The 24963-nt window shown below is 35.1% G+C and overlaps 1 protein-coding gene across 5 annotated transcripts in view; it reads left to right on the forward strand.

Annotated features, from left to right (window-relative positions):
• Positions 1-24963, forward strand: part of CHIC1 (cysteine rich hydrophobic domain 1) — a 75662-nt gene that overhangs the window by 18395 nt on the left and 32304 nt on the right. For 2 of the 5 annotated variants that reach the window (XM_027053718.2, XM_027053715.2), the window contains exons 2-3: positions 3544-3598; positions 14773-14928. In XM_027053718.2, the coding sequence (XP_026909519.1) occupies positions 3544-3598; positions 14773-14928 (211 nt within the window). The other 3 variants (XM_053202497.1, XM_027053717.2, XM_027053714.2) reach the window with 3 other exon arrangements.

Below are 24963 nucleotides of genomic sequence, written 5' to 3' on the forward strand. Positions count from 1 at the left end.
AGCAGCATTTGCCTTCAGTCCATGGCCACAGTGGCCCACTTTGCCTGTTGTGGGCACACAGAGAGCAAGGTTTGGTCCCTATGCTGTTAAAGGACCAGTCTGGAGCTACCCTGGGCTTATAGTTGGTTGGTGTCACCAGTAAAACCAGAAATCTGCCCTCAGCTTGTTTGCTGGTATTGTGATCACACCAAACTTCAGGACACTCTCCCTGTGTTATCCCTGGAGAGGCTTTTGTTGGTAGGAGGAGCCTGCATTCAAACCAAATGCCTGCTCCAGTCCATGTGTTGGGGCTGCAGTGACCACAGACTACAGGACTCTCTCTCTGTGCTGCCCCCTGACAGGTTTCTGTTGGTGAGTGGGGCCAGCAGTCAGATCACATGCCTATTCCTGGTTCATCTGCTGGGGCTGCAGAGGCACTGATCAACAGAGCACTCTTTCTTTCCTGCCAGTTTGGCTGCTGGGGCTACATTTGAACTGGTGTGTGGTTATCTTTCCCTCTCCTCAAGCAGGAGTCATTTTGGAGTGCAGGTAGTCCCTTCCAGGGCTGCTTACAGGATAAAATGTGGCAGGAGCTGCTTTGGAGAGTAGCCCACCTAGTGGGGCAGGTTGGATGGGGGTAGATCCACAGGAGAACACAGGGGTAGGGTGCGTGGTGTTAGTAAGGTAGGTAGAGGACGTTCTCACTCGTTCCCACAGGTGTCCTGCTATCTAGGCTGGGGATAGGGTGGGGGTGGGGATGGCACCCACCAGCTCTTTTGTTCTTGGAGAAGTCTGCTAAAGATCCCTGCTTCAGATTAGTAAATAAATCTCCTTCCTGTATATCGCAGGTGCTTTTCAAACTTCTGTTTCAATGCTTTATCTCAACAGGGTTTTTTGTTATGCTGTTTGTCTCTTTAAGGGCAGGAAGTCAGTTTCCTATTGTTTTCTGGTTCCCTCAGAGCTAAGCCTGCTGATTTTTAAAGTACCCAGAATTAAGCCCCACTGTGTTTCAAAGCCAAATATTATGGGGGCTTCTTGTCTTGCCAGTGTAGTTCCCTGTGTCTGAGGTGTTTAGTATGGGTTCTGCTCCTCTCCCTTCTCAGTGCTTGTGGTGTCCCTTCCATTTGTGGTTAGTTTCACTGGGAGTTTGGTTCCTGACCGTGTCTCTGCCCTTCCTACCCTTTCCAAGTGTGACCTCTTCTCTACAGTTAACTGTGGAAAGTTTGTTGTGCCAATCTTCTGGTTGTTTTCTGTGTTCATTGCACTGATATGGCTGTTATCTAGGTGTATCTGTGCAATGAAGAGGGCGTAGGATCCTCCTACTCCGCCATCCTCCCGGACTCTAAATCAGGAACATATTATTGACATTGCATTACATCTAAAAGTGTTCAGAGAAGATATGGAAATAGAGCTCTAGTTTAAAATGTATAATATCTCCTTTTAAAAATGAAATGTGTCTATTTTTGTGTTAAACAGTAAGAATTTACTCTTTGTGGAATAATGAATTAAATTGCATCTTTTTTGACTAGTGATGAGGTTACTGTTTAACTAAATGTAACTTAAATGAAGTATGTTCCTTGCTCTATTATATATTTGTCATGTTATTGATTAGTGAGTTAGTAGATAGTTGCAAATATATATTTAATACTAGAGTCAGTTTCTCAAACAGCACATGAAATTTGCCATAAAAATTCATGTACAGGGGTATAGCATCTTATTTTCAAGTTTGGCTATATTCTATGTCTATGTATAGATTTAAAGAAAATGTTATTATGAGAATATTATGTTCTCATTACATTATGTACTGATACCTGGAAAAGTAATTAAGTATTTTTAATGAAATTAAGGCCTTTTTACAGTTGCTAATTAATTTTCTCAACTATTTTAACTATAGAATTTGTTTTAAAATACATTTTAAATACACAAAGTATATGTGCAGATGTGTACCTTGCTACTAGCTGCCAAGCATAGAGAATCTTTGTGTTTAAGATGGGCTTGTGTCCCAGAAAAGGAGCTATTAGCATAAATGATACAAGGATTACATGGTATTCCCACATAGAGTTTTAATAGGACATTGGATTCCTGACATGTCTTTAATGTGACCATAAGACCAAAGTGCCATAAACCAGTTGAAACAAACAGTGTAACAGCTTATTATTCACCAAACTTTCATTAAATACCTGCTAGATTACATGATGCTACTAATAAGCAAAATGGAAGATAACAAAATAAATAAGCCATAGTTTCTGTTTTCAAAGAGCTTAATACAATACAGAAAGAACTTAGGGATCAGAATTTGAATTTTGGTCCTCCCCATCTTATTAGATACATGACTTGGGGCAAAGTCATTTAATTAGTTTTTGGAAAAAAAATTTCTGAGTGTCAGCTTCTTTGTTTATAAGAGGGGGATGACAATACCCTTCTTGCAGGGTTGTAAACTTTAGAAGTAATGTATTTATGTAGCACAGTGTCTATCTAGCCCATGGTAAGTGGATAGTTAATGGTAACTGTTACCATTATTGGCTACCTCACCAGGAGTTCCTAATAAATATTCCTGTTTTTTTCATTTTTGCTTACAACCCATCATCCACTAATATTCTGTTTCATTCCATTCCATACACTATACTCTACTATACTCTACTCTACTATACTATAAAATTGTAGTCACCATGATATATCATCTAAGATGCAGAAAGTGACCTTTGTTATCCCTACTGAAATCAATCAGTAGGTGAATGATGGCTCATAGAATTCATCTTGACTTCTTAAAACAGACTTCAGTGGGCTTACTTGAAAAGAGAGCTTTCAAGACTGAGACCTGTTTTTTTGAAAATTAATTGAGCATTTGTTTACATGAAAACCATTCATAAAGATCAAACTTTGAGTATCTGAATACTAACTGATCATAAGTTTTCAAACTATAGTTCCAAAAGTTATTCACTTCTGTTAGGAAAATTCTCATATATACATAAAAGTAGAAAGAATAGTATAATCCACTCCTACATACTACCAATCAGCCAGTTCTAATAGTTATCGACTGAAATGGGGTTTAACAGAAACATTTCAATCAAAAATTTTGGTTCCATGGGGTGCCTGGGTGGCTCAGTTGGTTGAGCTTCCGACTTCGGCTCAGGTCATGATCTCACAGCTCATGAGTTCAAGCCCCGCATCGGGCTCTGTGCTGACAGCTTAGAGCCTAGAGCCTGCTTCAGATTCTGTGTCTCCCTCTCTCTGCCCCTAACCCACTTTTATTCTGTCTCTGTCTCTGTCTCTCTCAAAAACAAATAAACATTAAAAAATTTTTGGTTCAGTTTGTGTTATTATTTAATCCCATAATGTGCATGGATCTAGTTAGAATCCTACTTTAAGATTTGCACCTTAAGTTTCTTTTACTATTAATTCAGATTAATAGTTAAACATTTATATTCTGTAAGTATCACAGTTATTTTCAGGACACATTTTTAAATCACAGCATCAAAATAGAAGTGCATGGCTTTGTAACTTAGGGAGGGGGTAAAAAGTTAAATATGCTGCGTAGAATATATTTTTTTCTTTGTTTTTAAGGTTTGGCTTGAGCAACAAGTTTGATACTGAATTTCCCTCCGTTCTAACAGGGAAGGTAAGTGGGAGTTTGCTTTGAACTTTTTGATTCTAAAAGCATTGTTTTATAGCTTATTCAGTGTTATGATAAATGCTTTGGCTCACAGGTAATGAAGTCTAATAACAAGGCCAGAGTACCTGGAGACTGTGTCATTAGTGACTGAAAGCTGTCACCATGACTACTAGTCTATCTTGTTCATTGTCCATTAATGCCAGCCATTATTTACTTATTATTTTTTCCCAGTTTTGCCTTTATTCTCAGCACTAGTAGCTATAATTCTTCTCATTTATGTCAGTAATCCCAATGTTTTTAGAGTTAACTAAGTTATCATTGTTTCACTTTGTATCACTCTATTATTTTTAAAGTGTCCTGCAGTATGATTTGTTACTATCAAAAGAATCAGATGTTTGGTTAGACATTTTTCTGCCTTTTAGATAGTTTGAGTTTCTAAAATTGGACTCACTGCAATAAATTACTACCTTTCGGTTCCCTGGCTTTTCTACATTCAGTAGTATGTTCAAGCTTGAGGCTCAGTATTCAAAGACTTCCTAGGATTTAAAACTATGTTTAGAAAGTCCTCTTATAATAGTAATGCTAACTTGTAAGTCCAAAGGAAAAGGCTCTAAGGCAAAAAGTTATTTTCACATTTGTTACTGGAGGGAATGTAGATGAAAGAGAAAGGCAATTATATCACAAAATACTCAATAATTTCCAAATGGTTAATAGCTGAATGCTTGATAGCTAAAATGATGATTTGGGGTTAAAAATAAACTAACTTTTTTGTATTTTGAAGCCTGTGATTTAATACTGTTCTGTTCAGTTTTAGTACTAGAACAATGCTGTTTGTCAGTGTGATTTGGGTCAGATTTAAAATCATTCAATTCTCTAAAGGGCTTTTATTGTTAATTTGTATTTTTATTGTTAATTTTTCTCATATTGTTAACGAGAAGAGCAAGGTGCAAATCAGTGTCTACAGTGTGTGTAATAAAGGAGAGAAATAAGCACATTGATAATTGTATAAAGAAATTCTAGAAGGGTACACAAGGAACTAAATAAAAGTGGTTACTTTGATGGGAGAAAGGGAATGAGACGGATGGAGGCAAGGGTAAGGAGCAGACTATTTTTCGAGTATCTTTTAGTGTTGTTTTGATTTTTGAACTATGTTACTATATTACCTATTCAAACCCTAACTTACTTTAATTTGTCCTCTCATTCTAAACTCTCTGAGAACAGGATACAATACATCGAATATTGGCTGCTTTTAATCATGATACGTTTTCCAGCTGCTTACTTTTCACTTTTGGCTGAATCCCAGTCTTCTCCCCAGCCTTATTAGAAGGTGGACGGGGAGAGAAAGACAGCAGACCTATTTCTTTCTTCAAGGGTTATCACTAAAATTGTAAGAAATTCTATTTTATTTAACCCTGAAAGGTATTTTATACTTTATTTTCTTCCTTTACCCGCTGAAAAATGGGAGCTAGCGAGAGATGGTATAGACTGGTTAAACTTTGACATCAGATCTGGGTTGGAATACAAGTCTGTCACTGGCTTTGTTGCCTTGGGCAAGCCACTTCTCTGAGCTTTAGTTCTTAATGTGAAAAATAGAGATGATGATAATAGTACCTCAGTTCTTGTCATAAGGAATAATTGAAAGAGCATATATAAAACTTCTAGTATGTCAGGTACTTATTAGCTTCCCAATGTAAGTTTGTGGTTGTTGTTGACCAGTTTTTAGCAGTGTATCCCAATTTCAAACCTGATTATTTATTTCTCCATTTTTTTCTTACCAACTTTCAATTTTTAACTGCTTTTGCTACTTTTACATTCTTTATTTGAATAATAGTTTATTCACTGGTCCCACTAATAATATGCCCTTTTAACTGTTGACTTTTTCTATTTCTCCTGAGGTATCAAAATTAAGCCGGTGGAAATAGTCCCTAGCCAAGTTAACAGAAAATATGTGTCCTTTTACCTTTTTAGGATAAAAGAGCCCTTTGGTTTGAGGTTTTGGCCTCACTCTCTAGAATGTTCTACCTTCCTATCCTGATCATTTAGAATAATTTGCCAATTGAAGCAGCAGTTCAAACTTAGATTTGTTTTATATGAATTAATCATAAATGTTTTCTCTAAAAAATAGCTGTGGAAAAATCTCTTGAATAATAATGTATTTGTGGAAAGATGACAAATTCAATATTTAAAAACTGTGAATTAAAACATCTCCAATGGAAAACTTGTTCTTTATGTTTCTCTGGTGTTGCTGCATGTGTTGTCTGGGCAGTTACATCCAGTTTTATTACTGGTTTGGTTTTTAAAAGCTTGAATTACAAGTCAAAGGAATTATAGAAGATGAATAATCAAAAATATATCAGAGTTCCCAGGCACAAAATTAATCCATCTTTGAAATTGGCCAGTTTTATGTGCTCAAGCAATCTTCTGAATATTTCTTCACACTTCATTTTTTTCCAAGCCTTCTAAAACTACAAACTCTGCCATCGCAAAAGATAGTCTAGTTTTTCTTCTTTAAAACTAGAGTAAGAATGTTAAGCTGCTTTTAGTATTCATTTACAAAACCTAAATGATCTGGACATGAGCAGTTCTTAAAGATATCCTCTCTTTTCAGGTGACCATTTTTGTAGCACATATCAATGATTGGATATTTATTCTAGTGTGCATTATTTAAAACATCCAAGATTTCTCATATATTAGATGAGGTATAAGTGATACTGTGATGTTTTTTTCTTGGTTTAGTTTTTGGTGATGAAAACAACAGTAAAAGAAATCCTGAAAGTCTGATTTTTAAAAGTCACATGGTGATAACATTAGCTGTATTCATTTTCTCTTTAATGAGACCATTTTTGTCCCGTAGGCACTATTGTATTTGTATAGGTTATTATGAATTATCAAAATGCTTCTCTGATAACTGGAGGAAGAGGCAAGAAGAATTATATGAACCAGAAAAAAAAACTAAAAGGATTATCTGAATTTGAAACTTAGTAGTCTTTGTGTAAGATATTTAAAAATGAATAAATTGCAGTATCTAAAATAGAAAAATAAATCTACCTTTTACAAAATCAGTCTTTTGGGATGAATGGGATTCTAAATAGCTTTTATGCCTAACCTAAGCAAAATTGCAGTTAATTCTGAAAACCTAAAGAGTCATTTTGACAAGCTTTGTGACTCAGTATTAATTTTGTACTTATGTGTTAATGCTTCTAATACAAATAAAAAGGTAACCTTATATTTTAAGTTCAGAAAAGATTGTTTCCCCTGTTTCATTTAAGATAAGTCTTCCTGTCATGATAGGACATACCAAACAGGTACATACACACAAGATTATGGTGACCAGAACATGAAAGAACCACAGAACTTTAGAAAAGAAATAAAGCTTCCAGCCCTCAGCTTGAAACAATTAAATGGTATTATGGGGAGATTAGTGTGTGTGTTGGGGGAAACCTAAGCCATAAAATCGACCATTGCCATTGTGATCCAATATGACAAGTGATTGATAGGGTTGTGTTCCCCATGATTGAAGGAGGCAAAACAGTCTTGCTGGGTTTTGCTTATATTGTCTTCTGTTTGCAGAGTCTCTTGCATCCTGTTATAAAATATTATGACCCTTTCCCCCAACTTTATGATGTGGTTTTCTTTTTTCTTTCCAAGAAAGTCAAAAGGAATCAAATATTTCTTTACAACCTGCCGTTCAGCTAGAAATTAAACGGCTCCCATCTAACCTTCATTACTAAAGGTTCTAAATTATGTAGAAGTAAATGAGTAAAGCTCTGATTCCACACAGTTAACTAAACCTTTTTTTCACAATGTTTAAAATTGAGTTAACCAATTCTCATTTCGTATGCCTTTATCATTTGTTTTATGACTTTTACTGTTATTCAAATACAGATTTTTTTTTCAAAGAGAATCCTAGCATTCTTTTAAAGTCAAAATGCAGATTTTATTTTATTGTTTAAAATTCTGGTAAAAGTTTTATTTTGAATATATTTATCTTTTGACCTCAAAAACCCTGAATTCTCATTTGTAGTAACTGCAATATTGTAGTTTTTAGTTTGCCTATGGTAACAGAGCACTAATGGATACTATTATGTGTTAAATGTGGAAACTATTGGCAAGAAAGAAAGAAAATTACTGCATTTTTAAAAAAGTTTTGGTTAATTCATTTACAGAAGCATGTAGTAAAAGAAAACTTATATAACAAATTTTATATACCTTGGCATATAATTTATTCACAATATTTTAAACAAAAAGCAAGTTTTAAATTTTGGACTGATTCATTTCTGGCTTAGGCTTTATGCTTTACTTTTATTTTTTTTATCTGTGCTTATGCACTTCTAAATAAATATCTTAAGTAAAAATGTTACCTCAGTTTTTAAATTTATTTTTTAATGTTTATTTATTTATTTTGAGAGAGAGAGAGAGAGCATGAGCAGAGGAGGGCAGAGAGAAAGAGACAGAGGACCCAAATGGGTTCCACATGCTCTTTCTCTCTCTCTCTAAAATAAAACATTAAAAAAATAAAAATTTTTTAAATAAAGATTTAAAAAATTTGTGACTAGACAGTTTTAATAATTTTGTGATTTACATGAGTTTATATCAAAATTTACCATATTTCAAAAATGTGTTTCTGGATATACAATTTAAAGAGAATTGATAGTAATGCTATATTAGACTAGAGCTAAGTATATAAATATGTTTTCCTTATTTTAATTTCTATTTGGTTGCTCAGTAATTCACTAGAAAAAAAGTTGAATCTCACTGTCTGAGAGCTAAATCTTTTTTTTTTTAATTTTTAATGTTTATTTATTTTTGAGAGAGAGGGAGAGAGAGAGCACACATGTGAGTAGGGGAGGGGCAGAGAGAGTGAGACACAGAATCCAAAGCAGCCTCCAGGCTCTGAGCTGTCAGCACAGAACCCGACGTGGGGCTTGAACCCAGGAACAGTGAGATTGTGACCTGAGCCGAAGTTGGATGCTTAACCGACTGAGCCACCCAGGTGCCCCTGAGAGTTAAATATTAAGATAGCAACTTGGCACCTTGTACTTTAAAAGGACATCTCTTTTTCTTCCTCTAAAGAATTGAAGAACTAAAGAGCATTGAATTTGCATTCAAAATATAGCTAATTGACCATCGAGTGCCATACCTACCTATGGACCTCTCTGGATACCTTCCATTGCCCCTAAGTGCCCACAGGTGTCTTTGTGCACCACACTTAGTTATGTTCCCCCAGCAGCCCTCGCATGCTGTGCCCAACCATGCACCCTCAGCCACTGTTGCACACCATGCCCAGCGTTGTGCCCTTGGCCACCCCTGCAAACAGCCCCCAGCTGTTGCAGTGCTTCAGGGGATCCAGCACAGGACTAGTGGCCCAGACCAAATTTTGGTAACACCGCCCTTCTGCTCCTATCACTGCTTCCCCAGTGATGCCCCCCGACCACAGCTGGCCTGCTAAGTCCCACTAGCACCACAGAAAGCAAGCACAGACCACAACATGCCAAGACTCAGTGCAAATATCTGCACTGAAAGGAAAATTGAATCAGACAAAACAGCAGGGCATAACAACACCATAGGATACTCTCCCAAAGTACCAGGTTCTGGTGAACAGGGGAACCACTACATGGACTCCAGGACTTCTTCATAAAATCACTACTTTCAAGAACAGAAGAAACAACTGACTTTCTTAACAAACAGAAAGAGACACAGGGAGGCAGACAAAATGAGGAGACAAATGAAAGAACAGGACAAGGCCATAGCCAGAGATCTAAGCAAAACAGATGTAAGTAACATGCCTGATGGAGAATATAAGCCGCGATCATAAGGATACTCACTGGATTTGAGAAAAAAAGTGGAAAACGTGAGTGAGACCCTTAACACAGAGATGAGGAATAACATAGCAGACATAAAGAGCACAATATAAATGAAATGAGAAACATGCTTGATGTAATGAACAGAGGATGGAAAAAGCAAAGAAATGAATTAGTAACCTAGTAGACAGAGTAATGGAAAGTAATCAAGCTGAACAAAAGAGGGAGAAAAGAATTATGCAAAAACAAGAATAGTCTTAGGGAATTCAGTCACTACATAAAATAAATAGCATTCATATTATAGGAGTCCCAGAAAAAGAAGAAAGAGAAAGAGGGCAGAAAATTTGTTTGAAGAAATAATAGCTGGAAACTTCCCTAATCCAGGGAAGGAAAGAGATTTCCAGATCCAGAAGGCACAGAGAGCCCCCAGCAGACTCAGCAAAAGCAGATGACACATAGACATATTGTAATTAAATTTGCAAAATATAGTGATAAAGAAAAAAATACTTTAAAAAGCAAGACAAAAGTAGTCATTAAATTACAAGGGAAAACCCATAAGGCTAACAGGAGATTTTTCAACAGAAACTTGTAAACCAGAAGGGATTAGCATGATATATTCAAAATGCTGAATAAGAAAGGTCTGCAGCCAAGAATATTCTACCCAGGGCAGCTCTTTCTGCCCACAGGTCCTGTCCCCATGCTTTAATAAAATCACCTTTTTTTTACACCAAAAAAAAAAATAATAATAATAATATCCAGCGAAGCTCATTCAAAATACAAGGAGAAATAAAGAGTTTCCCAGACAAGCAAAAACTAGAGGAGTTCATGACCACTAAACCATCTCTACAAGAAATATTAAAAAGGACTCTTTGAGTGGAGAGACCAAAAGTGACAGTGTAGAGTAGAGGTAGGAAACACAAAAACAGTAAACAAAATTTTTTCTGTAAAAAGTAAAGGAACTCTCAAAAAAAGGATATAAAATACAATAACGTATACCTAAAATGTGGGGAGGAGAGGAGAAAAGAATGTGTTCAAACTTAAATAACCATCAACTTAATATAGATGGCTATATGCAGAAGAGGTTATATCCAAACCTAATGGTAACCATATATCAAAAACCACTAATAAATATGCAAATAATAAAGAGAAAGATATCCAAATATATCATTAAAGAAATCCAGCAAACCATGAAATAGAGAAAGACAAAAAAGGATCAGAGAAAATGTTCAGTAACAACCACAAAACAAGTAATAAAGTGGCAATAAATATCTATCAATAATTATGTTGAATGTAAATGACTAAATGCTGCAATCAAAAAACATAGGGTGACAGAATGGATTAAAAAAAAAAAAGACGTGTTTATTTGCTTGCTACATGCAAGAGACTCATTTTAGACCTGAGGATACCTGCAGGTTGAAAGTGAGATGAGGGAGAAACATTTATCATGCAAATGGATATCAAAAGAAAGCCAGAGAACAACATTTTTATCAGATAAAATAGACTTTAGAACAAAGACTGGGGGTACCTAGGTGGCTCAGTCAGTTAAGTGTCCAACTCTTGGTTTGGGTGTGAATCCCACATCAAGCTCCGCAGTGGCAATGTGGAGCCTGCTTGGGATTCTCTCTCACCCTCTCTCTCTGCCCCTTCCCCACTTACACTGTCTTTGTCTCTCTTAAAATAGACTTTTTTAAAAGTAAAATAAAGTTTTTAAAAAAGACTGTAACAAGAGACAAAGCAGGACACTATATAATAATAAAGGGGATAATCCAACAAGAAGATATAACAATTGTAAATATTTATGCACCCAACATAGGAGCACCCAAATACATTAAACAATTATGGCCAAACATAAAGGAACTAATTGGTAATATAATAATGTAGTAGGGGACTTGAACACATCACCTACATCAATGGACAGATCATCTAAACAGAACATCAACAAGGAAATAATGGCTTTGAATGACACACTAGAACAGAGGGATTTAACACTTATATTCAGACATTTTATCCTGAAACAGAGTACATTCTTTTCAAATGCACATTCATGATAAAAACCCTCAACAAAATAGGTTTAGAGGGAACATACCTCATCATAATAAAGGCCATCTATGAAAAACCCACAGTTAACATCATCCTTAATGGGAAAGAAGTGAGAACAAGACAAGGATGTCTGCCCTAACCACTGGTATTCAACATAGTACTGGAAGTCATAGCTGTAGCAATCAGACAAAAGCAAAAACAACAAAAATAAAAGGCATCCAGATTGACAAGGAAAAAGTCAAAGTTTCACTATTTGCACATGACATGATAATATATATAGAAAATCCTAAAGGCTCCACTTTGCTAGAACTGATAAACATAAAGTCACAGGATACAAAATTAATATACAGAAATCTGTTGCATTTCTATACACAGATAATGAAGCAACAGAAAAAGAAATTAAGAAAACAACCTCTTTTACAATTGCACCCAAAACTATAAGATCCATAAGAATAAACCTAACCAAAGAGGTAAAAGACCTAGACTCTGAAAACCATAAAACACTGATGAAAGAAAATTCCAGACGGCACAAAGAAATGGAAAAACATTCCATGCTCATGGATTGGAAGAACAAATATTGTTAAAATGTCTTTACTATCTAAAGCAACCTACACATTTAATGCAATCCCTATCAAAATACCAACAGCATTTTTCACATAGCTAAAACTAACAATCCTAAAATTTGTCTGCAACCACAAAACACCCTGAATAGCCAAAGCAATCTTGAGAAAGAAAAGCAAAGCTGGAGGCATCACACTTCCAGACTTCAAGTTATATTTCAAAGCTGTAGTAAGCAAAACAGTATGGTAGTGGCATAAAAAGGATGTGGAGAAAAAGAACACCCATGTACTATTGGTAGGAATGCAAACTGGTGCAGCCACTGTGGAACACAGTATGGAGGTTCCTCAAAAAAGTTAAAAATAGAACTATATGATCCAACAATCGCACTACTGGGTATTTACCCGAACTCTACAAAAACACTAATTCAAAGGGATACATGAACCCCGATGTTTATAGCAGCATTATTTATAATAGCCAAGGTATGGAAACAGCCCAAGTGTCCATCAACTGATGAATGAATAAAGAAGATGTGATATATATCTGTATCTATAGGAATATCATTCAGGATATTGCCCTTTGTGATGACATGGATGGAGCTAGAGAGTATACATAATGCTAAGTGAAATAAGTCAGTTGGAGAAAGACAAATACCATAGGATTTCACTCGTATGTCGAATTTTAGAAACAAAACAAGCAAAGGGGAAAAATGAGAAAGAAAAAGCAAGAAACAGACTCTATTATAGAGAACAATCTGGCGATTACCAGAGGGGTGTGGGGGATGGGTTAAATAGGCGAAGGGGATTAAGGTGATGATCACTTGCCATGATGAGCACAGGGTGATGTATGGAACTGTTGAATTAACTCTATTGTACACCTGAAACTAATATAACACTGTATGTTAATTTACTGGAATTAAAATTAAAAATTAAAAAAAGTGTAGCTAATTATCCTTTTGTTTATAATAAAATGTGTAGCAAGTCTGTGGATTATTAATGGTTGCCAGATCAAACCCCTTGCCTTAAGGTGAGACTCCATGCTAACAAGAGCTTTGCTTTTCTTTCTCCAAATCTAGTCAAGAGATAGTATTCACTGGCTTCCCTTTTCAAAGCATTCTGGTCATGAGGTTCTTTTTAAGTTATGATTTCCATTTCCTGTGAGATATGTAAGACAGAGGTTTTTATTGTCATTTTATTAGGTGGGAAACTAAAACTCAGAAAAATTAAAATGAATTTTCCTAGGATTTTTCATAACTAATAAGTAATTAGAATCCAAATCTTGATTTATTGTCTAATATGCTTAGCCTGTTAGCATGTTCTGTTTTTCAGTCATAAGCCATGGTTCTCTGAATTTATTTTCATATTTATCCCAAGAAGTTAGTCATTTAACTGGAATTCTTTTTACTCAGTGATTGTCTTTAGGTCATATTGCTGACAATTTAGGTGGAGAATAGATTAACTTATTTTGTAATAAGTTTGTAATAGATTAACCCTTTGTAAATACAGTTTTGAGCCTTGCAGTTTTACAACTGTTGTTGGTTAACATATTAGGAGGAAAATCAAATTTATGGGTTAAGCAATTAACTTTATTGAGTGGCATGAACAATTCTAATAAAGCTAGTATAATTAATGTCTTAATCATAATGGTGCTGAATTCTTTGATCATGTATCTTTATAACATCTGCTAAGGGGTATATGTTTTGTAGTGTTGATTCTAAGACATGTTTATTAAAAGATAAAGTGTAATGAATTGATTCCTCTAGTACAATTTTTACTTGAAAGAGTTGTAAAACTATTTTTTATACCAAACATTCTAAAGGGGTTTTTATTTAATAGCAACTTATTTTTTCTAATATTTTCATAATTTTTGCTTTTACAGTCAGATGCTGGAATTTTTCCCAATAGATTTTACAGTCTAACAGTTTTTTAAATGAAAGGGAATAATTTTTGTGATCCAGAACTGTGATTTCACTGAAAGCAAAATATTTTTAGTATGGCTTTGAATTGTATAACCTTCAAGCAGAATTTTTGGTATTAATCTTATGTCTGTCATGCTCTTTCCTTTGAACTGACTTTATCATTGTTTACAGAGAGGCACAAGCAGCCACTTCCAGGAATGGAGGTAGTGATTTAAAATATTAAATTTGTATATTTAAAGACCTTTCAGATCTGAAAATTTACAGCAGTTTTGAGTCCATTTTATGCTGAATATTAAGGCCTTTTTTTTTTTAATATAATCACTCCTCACTGTCTTGTTACTATAGCTTTTCCCTACAAACAATGGCAAGTGTTAAAATTGTTACATTGCAAATTTTCCAGGGAGAAAAAGTTTCAAGAGTTGCCTTTTTAAAAGTAATCCAGGAATATTGCCAAAGTCTCATTTTAATTCCATTTCCTCTTGTAGTATTTAGATTTTTATTGTTATATTATGCTTCTAGTCTTGCTAGTCAGAATGATTAGAGACCGTAATATTGCCTGAATAATGAGAATATTTGGTAGGAAAACTGCTTGACAGGTATTCTTACCATCAATTTTGTTGTCATTTTATTGTTGGTAATTTCAGAAGAATATTTTTGAATATCAGAATAAATTCTGTAAACACGAAATTATATTGTTTTGCTTTCTAATGTCATCCAGAGTATGTAATATGTATACGGAGGAAATATTTTTAGACATGTAATTCCTTAAAGCCTTTGTAATAATACAGACATTTCCTTTAAGTTTAAAGATAAATAGTGGAAAGCTTCCCACAAACTGTTAAATAAAGACTGTGCCCTTGTAGGTGGCCCCAGAAGAATTTAAGACCAGCATTGGCCGAGTGAATGCATGTTTGAAAAAGGCTCTCCCAGTCAATGTGAAATGGCTGCTCTGTGGTTGTCTCTGCTGCTGTTGCACACTGGGTTGCAGCCTGTGGCCTGTTATTTGTCTCAACAAAAGAGTAAGTAACCATTTTATTGTGTAACCATAAGAGCTAACATTTATTGAACACTTGTATATGCCAAGTACTTTATATGATTTTTTAAATTCTCATAACAGTGCTATCCTGATTCAAGAGGCAGACTTGGGGACAGAGCTAAAGTCATTTGCCCAGCCTTTATTAACACTTTGTTAGTTAATATGAATTCCCACTATTTTAAATAAGTGAAATATAAATGGAGTACAGGAGTAAATACAAATGTAACTAGGCTACTTTCTCCTTTTACAAAACCCAAAGCTGTGATTTGAAGTATTTCTAAGCTACAAATAGGAGATCGTGTCTTCAGATCTAAGGAAAAGCAAAAGTGAGAGTCACTCTACAAAGCTGGGAGGAGATCCCGCTTAGTTTTGAACATGTTGAAATAACATTATAACAAGACATTACTAGTTACATCATGGATTTAAGACTAATATCTTATTTCATCTTCTCTAGAACTTTAATTTTGTCTTCAGAATGTTTTTATTTTCAGTGGAAAGAAGGAAGCCACCCTGGACCACATTGATGACTTCATTTAAACTTTTAAATAATAATTAGCCTACTGAACCATCTTCAAAATTACAGCACCTTGTACAGCTATAATTAATGAATGATACAGTTGTTTCATAAAGGCCAAAAATGTTAACAGTATTTTTTCTTCTCCATTCTTTCTCCTGCCCTTCTTAATGTGTACTTCAAAAAGGAAAATAATGAAACACTGCCATCCCTATGACTTTTTGAATGGAAAAGTTAAACATTTTATTGATTCTTAAGTACCAGTAGGTCAGAGCTTAACTTTAAGTAAAGCTTAGTTTATTGTTTGTCAAAGCATGTACTGTATTTTCAAATGGCTTTCTAGAAGTTAAAAAAATTGACAACATAAATTTGTTTCCCTAATTGTCATATCTTTTAACAATTACAAAATAGTGATTCCTGTCCATTCCCATTATTTTAAAGCCTCAGTGTGAATTAATTATGATTTAGATTTTCTATCACACAAATACAGCTAATTTTAATTACTTAAGAACAGATTTTTTTGGTTTTAATATTATTCAGGATCTATCTTTTTTACTGATGACCTTACTCTTGGCCTGTTTATTGATACTTTCGCTACAGGTCCTGAAATAGAAGCATTTTTTTCAGTCATGTGGCTTTACTTTGAGAACTTTTGATAGTTCAGTGGAAAGTGAGATATTCAATGGAAAGTGAGATTAATACTGATGCTGTGATTTCACCCTAGCCCCCATTACTTTGGTTAATTAATTATTCATATTGAAGTTGAGGTGTCAGTGCACAGATCTTCCTCAACTTACAGTGGGGTTACATCCAGATAAATTCATCAGAAGAAAATATCATAAGTGGAAAATGCATTTAATACACATAATACACATTTAATACACATAACCTACCAACCAACAATCTAGGCTAGATTAACCTAGCCTACTTAAGTGTGTTCACAACACTTATATTAGCCTGTAGTTGGGCAAAATCATCTAATACAAAGCATATTTTATAATGAAGTGTTAAGTAGCTTATATAATTTATTGAATACTGTACTGAAAGTGAAAAACAGAATAGTTGCATGGGTACAGAATGGTGGTAAGGGTATCAGTTGTTTATCCTCGTGATGACATGGCTGACTGGGAGCTGTGGTTTGTTTCCACTGTCCAGCATTACAAGAGAGTATAATACTGCATATTACTAGCCCAGGAAAAGATCAAAATTCAAAATTTGAAGTATGGTTTCTACTGAATGTTTACAGTTTTCACACCTTCAGGAAGTTGAAACATAGTAAGTATAACCATTGTTGGTCAGGGACCATCTGTATTCTTAGACTACTAATCTGTCAGTTTAAAAACATTTATTTAGTACAGATTTTCAAACTGTCATCCTGTGGGCCAAATCTGGACCATTCTGTTTTTTAAACATTTGAATCAGTTGCCAACATTTAAAAATTGGAATATTTAGGGTCACCTGGGTGGCTCAGTCGGTTGAGCGTCCAACTTCAGCTCAGGTCATGATCTCATAGCTCATGGTTTCAAGCCCTGCATCGGGCTCCGTGCTGACAGCTTAGAGCCTGGAGCCTGCTTTGGATTCTGTGTCTCCCCCTCTCTCTGCCCCTAACGCACTTGCATTCTGTCTCTGTCTCTCTCAAAAATAAATAAACATTTAAAAAAATTTTTTTAATTGGAATATTTAGGGGCACCTGGGTGGCTCAGTTGGTTAAGCATCTGACTTTGGCTCAGGTCATGATCTCACGGCTCATGAGTTCAAGCCCCCCGTCAGGCTCTCTGCTGTCAGCTCAGAGCCTAGAGCCTGCTTCGGATAGGTCTCTGTCTCTCTCTGCCCCTCCCCCACTGGTTCTCTCTCTCTCTCTCTCTCTCTCTCTCTCTCTTACTCTTATCCTGTCTCTCTCTCTCTTTCAAAAATAAAAAAGTAAACATTAAAAAAATTAAAATAAAATTTCAGATAGCCAGCCTCTTTTTTTAAGATCTAAAGATCTGACCAGTTGGACCCACATGCCTATATTTCAGCAGTTGGCCCTAGCTGAGTGTTGGTTTCTGCCTTTAAATAGGGCATGAAGTCTCCGATTCACTACAGAACCACCTGGCATTTATATTATCTGCCTTGCTCTCTACAGTTTATAGTTACAGCCCTTGATTTTGTACATGATGTGTTGTTAACACACTAGAAAAAACACTACACACGTGTTGGTAACTTTGTGCAAGATACTGCCCTTTCTAGAGCCTCAGTTTCCTTACCTGCAAAATTGGGATAATATTACTTAATTTTAAGATAGTGTGATGATAAAGAAATTTAAGGTGCCCCACTGCTTTTGTGTCCACAGGGAGACATTTTTAAAAATAAAATACAATAATTTAAGAACTTTTATGCTTTCACTACTGATTCCTGATCTGTAAACTAAGTTGTATAGACTCTAATAGTTTAATTGTAAAGATGATTAGCATTCATTTGCCCAAATCCCTTATTTTACAGGTGTGGAAGCAGATCCAGAGAGATGAAGTGACTTTCTCAGTGTCACATAGTAAATGGCACACCCAAAAAAATATTTTTTTCTGTTTGGTTTCTGTCTCTTGTAACACTGTATTTTCTTGACTACATCATGTTTCCTAGGTCATATTTCCTATTGCTGGGACAAGAAACATTAGGATAAGTGGTATAATAAATAGCCCACTGAGTTTTAATTCTTTAGCAGGGGTTGGCAAACATTTTCTTAAAGGACCAAATAGTAAATACTTTAGGCTTTGTGGGCCAGAAGTCTCTGTTGCAATTACCCAGCTCTCCAGTTTTCATATGAAAGCAGCTATAAGCAATATGTAAATGAGTGAGCATTGCTGTATTCCAATAAAACTTTATTTACAAAAACTTGCAGCAGGCCAGATTTTGTGGGCTAGTTTGCCATCCTGCTCTAGCCAACTCTAATGGAGTATCTAGCTTTATGAAAGTCATGTCTGTGTTCATCCACAAAATAAAATGGAAATAATGTAGTTACATTGCCCTATGTCACAAGGTTGCTTTGTAAACTGACTGTAAAATGTTTCCAAGAAAAAGGCCACCTGGATGGCCCAGTCAGTTAAGTGTCCAACTCTTGATTTCAACTCAGGTCATGATCTTACAGTTTTGTGAGTTTGAGCCCCACATCGGGCCCTGTGCTAATTGTGCAGAGTCTATTTGGGATTCTTCCTCTCTTTCTGTCCCTCCCCTGTTCGCACTCTTTGTCTCTCTCAAAATAAATAAATAAACTTAAAAAATGTTTCCAAGAAAAGAACTTTGTAAACTGTCTACCTTAATGAACATTTTTTTTTCAGCCAGTATACTTCATGGATATATTTTCTAGTAAATTAGATGAAAGAAAAGAAATACACATTAGGGTGTCCTGAGTTCTTCCTAGTCACTTTTGGCTCTGATAGGATTCTTTGACTGCATGGTATATGAACTGAAGGTTTTCATTTACCCATTCTTACATTTAGCACTGAAACAAACTGTGATATTATAATCAATAGGCCTATTCATGCCACCATGTTTAAATTTGAAATTACTTTTTAAATGTTACCTTTTTTTGCTATAATATTTGCTAAATTGAAAGGGTTGTTCAGATGAAAGGGACTGTTCTCTCAGTCTTGCAACATGAATATGATGTTATTTTCCTTCTGTTACAATTTCATACTTTGTATGACTTTACTCTTTTTAAATTTGTTGTGACTTGTTTAGTGGCATAATATATGGCCCATTCTGGAGAATACTCCATGTACACCTGAGAAGAATTTATATTATATTGTTGTGGAACAGAGTGTTCCATATATATCTGTTAGGTATAGTTGGTTGATAGTGTTGTACAAGCCTTATATTTCTTTTGAAATTTATATGTTGAAGTTCTCCCGCCTAATCTGATGATATTTGGAGGTGGATGGTATATTGGTCTTTGAGAGGTAATTAGGTTTAGATGGAGTCATTAGGGTGGGATTCTCATGGTGGAATTAGTGCCCTTATAAGAAAAAAACAGAGCTTGCAGCGCCTGGGTGGCTCAGTTGGTTAAGTGTCTGACTTCGGCTCAGGTCATGATCTCATGGTTCTTGAATTTAAGCCCCATGTCGGGCTTTGTGCTGACATCTCAGAGCCTTGAGCCCGTTTCAGATTCTGTGTCTCCCTCTCTCTGCCTGTCCCCCACTCATGCTCTCTCTCTCTCTCTCCCCCACAAAAATAAATATTAAAAAAAAAGAAAGAAAAAACCAGAGCTTGCACTTTCTCCACAGTGAAAGGTCACAGCAATAAGGCAGCTGTCTGCAAACCAGTGGCCAAGGAAACCAAGGAAGAAGGCTCTCCCCTGAACTTAACAAACTGTGCTAGCCCTCTGATCTAAGATTTCCCATCCATTAGAATTGTGAGAAATAGATTTCTGCTGTTTAAGCCATTGAGTCTCTGGTATTTTGTTATAGCAGCCTGAGCATAGTTAAACATATACTGTCCATCTTTTTTCTCTTGTAACACTTTTTTTTTACTTAAAATCTATTTTGTCTGATATTATAGCCACCTCAGCTCTTTTTGTTGTTGTTGTTGTTGTTGTTGTTGTTGTTGTTGTTGTTGTTACTGTTTACATGGAGTAGCTTTTTCTATCCTCTCACTTTCAAACTATTTTGGTCTTTGAATATAAATGGATTCTTATGTAGACAGGATATAGATGGATTATGTTTTTAAATTCATTCTGCAAATCTCTGCCTTTTAATTGAGAGTTCAGTCTATTTACATTTAAAGTGATTAATGGTAATATTAGTTTGCTAGGACTACCTTAAAGTATCACAGGCTAGGTGGCTTAGACAACAAATTTATTTTCTCACAGTTCTAGAGGCCGTAAGTCTGAGATCAGCGTGTTGAGAGAGGTTTGTTTTTTTGTTTTTTTGTTTTTTTTTTTCTGAAGTATCTCTCCTTCGTTTACAGATGGCCATTTTCTGAGTCTTCATCTGGTCTTCCCTCTTAACATGTCTGTGTCCTTATCAGAAGTGATCAGTCATAGTGGATTACAGCTCACCCTGATTATCTCATTTCAACTTAATTACCTCTTCAAAAACCCTGTATCCAAATACACGCCCATTCTGAGGTACTGGCAGTTGTGACTTCAATGTATGAACTGGGGGAAAGTAGTTCAGTCCATAACAGAAAAGGAAGGACTTCTGCCATTTTGCTATTTGTTTTCCATATATCATACATATTTTTACTCAGTTACTCCATTATTTCCTTATTTTATATTTAATTAATGTTTGTAATGTACCATGTACCTTCTCATTTTCTTTATATATATATATATATATATATATATATATATATATATATATGTATGTATTTTTTTTTTTTAGTTATTTTCTTAGTTGTTACCCTGCAGATTATAATTAACATCGTAAACTTATACTGGTTTGAATTACTGTTACCTTAGTTTTGGTAATACACAAATTCTGCTTCTATGCATATCCATACCTCCACATATGTTATTTTTTAAGTTTATTTATTTATTCTGAGAGAGAGAGAGAGAGCGTGCGCACAAGCAGGGGAGGGGCAGAAGGAGAGGGAGAGAGAGAATGCCAACCAGGCTCTGCATGGAGCCAGATACAGGGCTCAAACTCACAAACCATGAGATCATGACCTGAGCCAAAACAGTCGGGCACTTAACCAGCTGAGCCACCCAGGCCCTCCTCCCCATATATTATTATCACAAATTATATCTTATATATTTGTGTGTCCATTAACATAGATTTATAATTATTATTTTATGCATTTTTTAAATCACCTAGGAATAAAAGAGGAGTTCCAAAACAAAAAAACAAAAATATTGTCTTTTACATTTATTTATGCAGTTACTTTTACTTGTGTTATGTCCTCATATGACTTGAGTTATTGTCTAAAGTTCTTTTATTTCAACCTGAAGGACTCTCCTTAGCATTTCTTACAGACGATTCTAGTAGGAATGAACTCCCTTAGGGCTTATTTATCTGGGAATGTCTTAATTTCTCCCTTTTTTTTTGAAGGATAGTTTTGCCAAATCTAGAATTCTTGGATCACAGATTTTCTTCTAGCACTTTAAATACACCATTCCACTGCTTTGCGACCTCATGGTTTCTGATGTGAAAACAGCAGTTAATCTTAGTGGGGATCCCTTGAATATAGCAAGTCACTTCTCTCTTGCTGCTTTTAAGATTTCTCTCCTTGTTTTTGGCCTTCAAGTTTGATTATAATTTCTTTCAGAATGGATCTCTTTGAGTTTATCCTGCTCAGAATTCTTTGAGCTTCTTGGAATTTTCCTTTTTTATGTGTGTATAGACTCAAATTAATATCTAGTGTCCCTTGATTTCAGCCTGAATAATTTCCCATAATATTTCTTGTACACTGGGTCTGCAGGGAACAGATGTTGTCTGTATTTATCTACAAATATCTATTTCATCTTCACTTTTTAATATATAATATTTTAATTAACTTACTATTTTTGAGCAATTTTAGGTTTACAGAAAAAATTTAAGACAAAGGTACAGAGTTCCCATATACCCTCCTCACCCAACCCCCAACTTATCCTATTAGTAACATCTTGCACTATTGAGGTACAATTGTTAAAACTGATGAGGCCAATGTTGACACATTGTTATTAACTAAAATTCATGGTTTATATTAGAGTTCACTCTTTGTGTTGTACATTCTATGAATTTTGACAAATTTATAATGACCTGTATCCATCATTACAGTATCACAGAATAATAATTTCACTGCTTTGAAAAAGCTACCTATTCATTTCTCTCTCCCATCCCAAAATCCCAAGGAGTCCCTGAACTTTAACCTGTTTCCATAATTTTGCCTTTTCCAGAATGTCATATAGTTTAAATCCTACAAGATGTAGTCTTTTCAGATTGGCTTGATTCACTTAGCATATGCATTTAAGGTTTCTCCATGTCTTTTTGTGGCTTGATAGGCCCTTTTTGTGCTAAATAATATTCTGTTGTTTTGTTGCACTACAGTTTACCCCTTCACCTATTGAAGGATGTCTTCATTGTATTCAAGGTTTGGCAATTATACATTAGGCTGCTACAAACATTCCATATACAGGTTTCGTGTCAGGAAACTTTAAGTAATTTAGGTAAAAAAAAAAAAAACAACAAGGAGTATAATTTCTGGATCATATAGTAAGATTATGTTTAATTTTATAAGAAACTGCCAAATTCTCTTCTAAAGTGGCTATACTATTTTATATTCCCCACCATCAGTGAATAAGACTTTGTGTTGCTCCATGTTCCTGTCAACAGCTGGTGTTGTTAATATTTTGAATTTTGACCATTCTAAGAAGTGTGTAGTGGTATCACTGGTTTTTTTTTAATTTGCAATTCTCTAAGGTTATATGATACTAAGCATCTTTCTATGTATTGATTTGTCATCTATATATCTTCTCTGAAGATTTTTCTGTTAATACATAGTCCCATTTCTTAATTTGGTTTTTGTATTATTATTGTGGAGTTTTAAGTGCTATTTATATATTTTGGGTACCAGTCCTTTATCGGATATTTGTTTTGAAAATATTTTCTTCTAGGGGTGCCTGGGTGGCTCAGTCGGCTGAACGACCGACTTCGGCTCAGGTCATGATCTCATGGTTTATGAGTTCGAGCCCGTGTCGGGCTCTGTGCTGACAGCTCAGAGCCTGGAGCCTGCTTCTGATTCTATGTCTCCCTCTCTCTCTCTGCCCCTCCCCCACTCATGCTCTGTCTCTCTCTGTCTCAGAAATAAACATTAAAAACAATTTTTTAAATAAAAAAATATTTTCTTCCAGTGTGTGTCTTAGCTTTTCATTTTCTTAATAACATCTTTTGCAGAGTAGAAGTTTTTAATTTTAATGGAGTCCAGCTTTATCAGGTTTTTTTCTTTTATTCCTTGTGCTTTGGGTTGTATCTAAGAATTCATTACCAAAGCCAAGGTCACTTAGATTTTTCTCATATTATCTTCTAGGAGTTTTATAGTTTTGGATTTTACATTTAGGTCTGTGATCCACATTGAGTAATTTTTGTGAAAAGCCTAAGTCTGTCTCTAGATTCATATTTTTGCATATAGGTGTCTAGTTTTAGCATAATTTATTTTTTCCTTTTTTATGAATATAATTTATTGTCAAATTGGCTTACATACAACACCCAGCTCTCATCCCAACGAGTGTCCTCCTCAATGCCCGTCACCCATTTTCCTTCTCCCCCACCCCCCATCCACCCTCAGTTTGTTCTCTGTACTTAAGAGTCTCTTGTGGTTTGCTTCCCTCCCTCTCTGTAACTATTTTTCTCCCTTCCCTTCCCCCATGGTCTTCTATTAAGTTTCTCAAGATCCGTATATGAGTGAAAGCATATGATATCTGTCCTTCTCTGACTGATTTATTTCACTCAGCATGATACCTTCCAGTTCCATCCACATTGCTGCAAATGGCATGATTTCATTCTTCTCATTGCCAAGTAGTATTCCATTTTATATGTAAACCACATCTTCTTTATCAGTTCATCAGTTGATGGACATTTAGGCTCTTTCCATAATTTGGCTATTGTTGAAAGTGCTGCTATAAACATTGGGGTACACGTAGCATGATTTGTTAAAAAGACTACTCTTTTCACATTAAATTGCTTTGATCATATGTCAAAGATCAGATAACTATATTTGTGTGGGTCTACTTCTGTGCTCCCTATTCTGTTTTATATTGTTTGGCCAATTCAAAACTGTCTAGAATATTGCATCTTTATAGTAAGTCTTAAGATTGGGTGGTGTCAGTCCTCTGACTTTGTCCACCTTCAGTATTGTTTTGGCTATTCTGGGTCTTATGCATATCCATAAATTTTTAGAATTTGTCAGTATCCACAAAATAACTTGCTGGAACTTTGAATGGAATTGTTTTGTATCTGTAGATCAAGTTTGGAAACAATGACACCTTGACAACATTGAGTCTTTGTACCCAAATTCATGGATTATCTCAATCATTTAGGTATTCTTTGATTTCTTTTATCAGAGTTTTGTAGTTTTCTTCATACAGATTTTGTATATATTTTATTAGATTTATGCCTGGGTATTTCAGCTTTCTGGACACTAAATGGTGTTATATTTTTCATCTCAAATTCCATTTGTTCTTTGCTCATATAAGAAAGCAAATTACTTTGGCATATTAACATCGTATCCTGCAACCTTGCCATAATCTCTTATTAGTTTCAGGGGTTTTGTTGTTTATTCTTTGGGATCTTCTACCTATGCAACCATGTCATCTATGAAGTAAGACAGTTTTATTTCTTCTTTCTCAGTAGGTATACCTTTTATTTCCTTTTCTTGTCTTAGTGCATTAGCTAGGACCTCATGATGTCAAAAAGCAATGGTGAGAAGAAAGAAATATCCTTGCCTTGCTCTTCTGATCTTAACAGGAAAGCTTTGAGTTTCTTACCATTAAGGATGATATTAGCTGTAGTTTTTTAGTAAGATGTTCTTCAGGAAGTTCCTCTGTTCCTAGTT

This window comes from Acinonyx jubatus, chromosome X (genome assembly GCF_027475565.1).
Source record: "Acinonyx jubatus isolate Ajub_Pintada_27869175 chromosome X, VMU_Ajub_asm_v1.0, whole genome shotgun sequence".
Lineage (NCBI taxonomy): Eukaryota > Metazoa > Chordata > Mammalia > Carnivora > Felidae > Acinonyx > Acinonyx jubatus.